This window comes from Halyomorpha halys, unplaced genomic scaffold (assembly GCF_000696795.3).
Source record: "Halyomorpha halys isolate HHAL.00 unplaced genomic scaffold, Hhal_1.1 Scaffold554.1, whole genome shotgun sequence".
Classification (NCBI taxonomy): Eukaryota; Metazoa; Arthropoda; class Insecta; order Hemiptera; family Pentatomidae; genus Halyomorpha; species Halyomorpha halys.
In genome coordinates this window covers 191,807-197,204 of record NW_027115649.1, presented here as the reverse complement: position 1 = coordinate 197,204, position 5,398 = coordinate 191,807, and the positions used below count along the sequence as shown (strand labels likewise).

Below are 5,398 nucleotides of genomic sequence, written 5' to 3'. Positions count from 1 at the left end.
GAAACGTTGGAAAATAAATAGTTGTAAACTATTTTTGTTTCACTTTTGACCGCAACCCTGACCATCTTCTTATATATTATTTACTGTATATACTTCGATATCGGACGGTATTATCACTATGTATAATGCTAAGTACTATGGCTGATTATACGTTGTGTACATGTTCAGCCATATCAAGAATAGCCTACTGGTTTTGGATAAGGGCTCCCTAAGGGCTATGATAAATCAACTAACTCAACATTCAAAAATCTTTACTTAAGGCACCCGTCCGAGTCACCTGAACTGATTCTTAACAGAGATGAATTGCAATGGAAACCTATTCGTGAAGTGTTAAGAAATATGGAATAAATTAAGTTCATCTGGATCATCGCTTGAACCTGGAATCACCACAACAACATCAAATTAATCCTAACCTATTAGTACAAGAGCCGAGGAAAAAAAAAAGCAGTCATTTTACTCCAATTTTGTTTTACTTTATTGAAAACAATTAATTGCTCGTCAAAATTGAAGAGTATGCCAAGAATAGGTAGGGGAATTAAAAACGGGTGGCTGTTTCAAAACCTTATAAAATCATTAATTTTTCATTCGGAACTCTATATCTTAAAAAATGACCAACAACACTAGAAAACACCATAGGACATTATTTAAAGTTAAGCTAATTTTCTAAAATATGAAGCCTAATAGAGTAATTTACGTCCACCAGTTCTCGAGATATGGCTTTTTAAAAAGCAACATTGCATAAAAAATGTTGGGAAAAATCAGAAGTTTTTATTTTCAGAAACCATAAAGATATCTGCCAGCTCTCAAATTATTTTATTTTTTTTAAATATTTTTATTACAACTGTATACTACATAATACATTTATTAAATAAGATCTTAGTTAAAATGGAGAATTACAGACGTGTAGACCAACTACCCATTGGTAGCACTCTAATGACATTTTACATTAGCTGGTCTCGTGGTCATCTTCTTTTCAGGCGCCTCGTAGGATTGTAGAAACTAGAAGGTTTGAGTGGTTAGGGAGTTTATAATGGAAGGAGTGATATCTGGTTCGGGTTAGATCGGTTACATAGGGAACATTAAGGTCTTTTTGGATGATTTTATTTGTGACAAAGTAAGGAGCATTAAGGATTGGATTCAGGAAGAATTTGATGGTTTAGTGGAGCCCCATAGCTCATCTCCGTATGTCCAGATTGGCCTTATTACAGTCATGTAGATCAGTCTTTCGTAATGTGTTGGAAGTTTAGACCGTCTGTCTAGTAAGTGCTGTAATAGTCGGAATCGACATGCAGTTACCTGTCTTTTCAGTCTTGTATTAGTATTTCAAGTTAGTCGATCGTCCAGATGTAGTCCAAGGTAGCGGATCTGTTCGACAGGGGTAAGAGTAACATTATTAAAGGAAACTGTAGGGCAGTCGGTAGGTTTACGACGAAGGGTAAAGGTGATTTGATGGGATATGTTGGAATTTATCTTAATCCTCCAATTACGACACCATTCTTTGAGGGCTGTGATATGGGATTAGAGAGTTTGGGATACAATTAATGGGTTATTATTAACTGCGAGCACACATGTGTCATCGGCATACGTGGTGAGGATAGTGTTAGGATTGGTTGGTATGTCAGCCAGCTCTCAAATTAAAGCTTGTTAAAAGTACTATAAAGTATTTTATAACATTTATCCTCGCAGAGGTACTATTTTTTATTATATTTGACAAAATATATTCACAAAAGGTTAATTTCTAGTAGATTAATTTCTAATACGACGAATATATGTCTGCCAGCACTCAGAATTAAGGTAATTTAACTTAATATAAAGTAGTTCATATACAGTTCGTAGTAATATCACGTATCTTCAAAAGGTAGTCGTTTTTATGACACTATAACTTTTGCACTAGAAATTATTTCCGAACTACTATAAATCAATTTATTTGAGCATACATCATAAAAACTACTACCCCTATAAAGATATACATCGTAAACTAAATTATAGTATATCCAACTAGCTTTAATTTGGGTGCCAATAGTATTTGTGCGTCGAATGGTTTTTGAGATATAGACTTCTCAAAATAAATATAATAACTTTCGATTTTTCAGGGCATTTTATTTTATGAAATGTTCTTTTTAAAATCTATATCTGGGGAACTATTGAACGTAAATAGCTCTAATAGGGCTCATATTTTAGCAAATTTACTCTACTTTAAATAATGTTCTTTTAGATTTTCTATTGTTGGTAGTTTTAAAGATATAGAGCTCTGAATGAATAATCATTTTATAACAGCTGAAACAGCCGCCATTTTTTATTCCCCCTATACTTGGCAGACTTATCAATTTTGACTAGTAATTATACATAGTTTTCATTAAAGAAATCAATCATTGGGATGAAATAATTGCCTTTTTTATCCTCTTGGGGTCTTGTACTATATGCAAGATTAACGATACTGTATTCTATCAATGAAAAATCTGGACTAAAATCAGGTACAACTGTTTTCATTCATAAAACAATACTTAAACTATTACTGATGTATAGTAGTAAGGTGTAGAGAGCAGCATCCTTTACGAAAAGAAAAAAATGCAGGCATTCCGAAATAAGGTTCTGAGAATCCTTGTGGATTATTGTAAAAACAATCGAAATATTGAAAATAAAAATTCGACAAGATGGCCATTCAATTAAGTAGCTACCTGAGATTATGCAGTGGCCGAAGGAATTCACCTTCTTGAACCTCCTGACCTAGCCTCCGCCCGCAAGGTTCTTCCTTAACTTGCTTAATTCTTCCTGAAAATCGAAATCTCTATATATATTGAATAAATAATAAACAAAATTATTATTAATATTACTTCATCAGGCAATTCATTACTCCCTTTTATAGGTTAAGTTAAGTTATAACCCATTAAACGTATACCAAAATCTCCAATCCTATATCACAGCTCTCGAAGATTGATGTCGTAATTGGAGGATTAAGATATCCAACAAATCCCATCAAATAACCTTTACCCTTCATGGTAAACCTACCGACTGCCCTACAGTTTCATTTAATAATGTTACTCTTACCCCTGTCGAACAGATCCGCTACCATGGACTATATTTGGACAAGCGATTAACCTGGAATCCTCACACCAGACTGAAAAGACAGTAAACTGCACGTAGATTTCGACTATTACAACACTTACTAGACAAACGGTCTAAACTTTCAACTCATGACAAAAGACTGATCTACATGACTGTAATAATGCCAATCTGGACATATGGAGTTGAGATTTGGGGCTCCAATAAACCTTCGAATTCCTCTCGTATTCAATCCTTACAATCCAAAATCCTTCGTAAAATCCTCAATGCTCCTTACTTTCTCACAAATAAAATCATACATAAGATCTTAATGTTCCCTATGTAACCGATCTAGCCCGAACCAGATATCACTCCTACCATTATAAACTCTCTAACCACTTAAATCCCCTAGTTTCTAACCTTGCATCCTCTTCCATTCCTGACAATCCTCCGAGGCGTCTGAAAAGAAGATGGCCACGAGACCAGCTAATGTAAAATGTCATTAGAGTGCTACCAATGGGTAGTTTCTCTACACGCCTGAAACACTCCAATTTAACTTAGATCAGATTTACTATATGTATTATAATGTACAGTTATAAATAGCAATAAATAAATATTTTTAAAAAATGTTAAGTTATAATTCATTTCACCAAGTCAGTTTAAATGTTCAGTTTAAATGTATATAATACATAAAACAAATAAGTTGTATGTTTTCTTCTTTAAGAATTTGTATTAATATTTATTTCTCTCTTAACAGGTTTAAAAAATGAACTGGACGAGAGGACGTACGAAGTCAAAACAATCAGCCAGAAAGTCAACAGACTTTTGAAAGGTAAAAATCAATCATAAATGATTCAATCAATTATAATCAAAATCACAGATTCATTTATATAAAAAATTAATCTTAAATAATTGTAAGGCATAATTATAATTACTGTGATAGGGCCGCCCATAGCTCAGTGGTTAAGACATAGTCTTACCAATTTGATGTCTGTTGGCGGTGCCGGTTCGAATCTGGCCTGGGACGTTGACTTTTTTCATTGAGTGGCGGTCCCACAAAATGAAGAACTTTGACCCCCAACCATGGTTAAGGCAGTATAGGACTCCAATGGGAGTCTTGGCCGGAAAAAAAAAATTACTGTGATTCATAATAAATGACAATAAAGGCTTTGCGAGCTCGAAGGTTCGATGCCGATTCCACCAATCGTTCTCTACATACATCTGTCCAGTGACGCCTCTCCACACCCATTTGTACTAAATCAGTCTTAACACTATCCTCCCACTTTTCTATTTCATTTTTTTTTTTTATCACCCGTTTCCTGGTCATTTCTGACATACAGGGAGGTATCTAGAGATAACCAACCAATTCTAACCATGCTGGGGGGTCAAGTTTTCATTTCAGTGGCGGTCCCACGACTCCCTAAGCCGAATAGGAATCAGCACCATTGTAGTCATGAGGCAGTTCAGTGTTTATTAACAATTTAGGGATCCTTTCGTTACTAAGTTACACAACCTGACACAACCATCTTATTCGCCTCAATGCTATAACCTGAGTTATATTTATCGGGTGCAGTTATCTTAATTCAGCGTTGTGTTGCCTTCTGAATTCTCCAGTAACTCATCCTTTTTCGGTCCGAATAATTTGTGTAATAATTTATTCTCAAAAACCTTAAGGTGCTGTTCTTCCCATAGAATAAAAAATTACTGTAATTATATAAAGTAATTGAAATTACCCTATTCAATTACTGTAATTGTAATCGAGATTCTCAACTACCCTGTTCAATTACTGCATTCGCGATTAGCAATTAAAATTGCTTTTAAATTTTATTGTATTATTGAAATTCAAAATTACAGTAATTGGTTATTATTATTGGCGCGACAGACTGTGGTGGTCCAAGACCTAGCACGATGTATTTCCTTAATAAGGCTGTGAGTGAGTTTTATGTTTTATGCTTGAAAAAATCCCAGATAGGGCCAGGGCTCGAACTCACAGCCTTTCGGTAGGTAGATAGGTGGGTTGCCACGCTGCTACCGTCGCTCCTACATTTATTATTTTCCAAACTGTTTACGATCAAAAGAAATTTCATTTATCAAGTACTAAGTACTGCCAAATTTCATTTTAAAATTTTGAGAACTCTCCGATAAAGGAGAAGAAGTGTCAATGGAGTCTTGAAACACTCAAGGAATTATTAATTTTTTTTCATTACTTGATTTTATAATATTTGTTGGAACTATATCAAAATATTAAGTAGTTTATTTATTATTATTAATATGATTATTTATTTATGTTTTTGTGTTATTTATGTTCTCATAGTGAGAACAATTTTTGTTTTTATTTCTCTTATATCTACTTTTT

General features: G+C 34.0%; 1 protein-coding gene across 2 annotated transcripts in view; it reads left to right on the top strand.

Annotated features, from left to right (window-relative positions):
* The window catches only part of LOC106684195 (syntaxin-1A), a gene marked incomplete at its 5' end in the record, with an annotated part of 36,575 nt that overhangs the window by 15,844 nt on the left and 15,333 nt on the right, over window positions 1–5,398 (top strand). For both annotated transcript variants that reach the window (XM_067052634.1, XM_067052635.1), the window contains 1 exon segment: window positions 3,800–3,874. In XM_067052634.1, coding sequence (XP_066908735.1) covers window positions 3,800–3,874 — 75 coding nt within the window.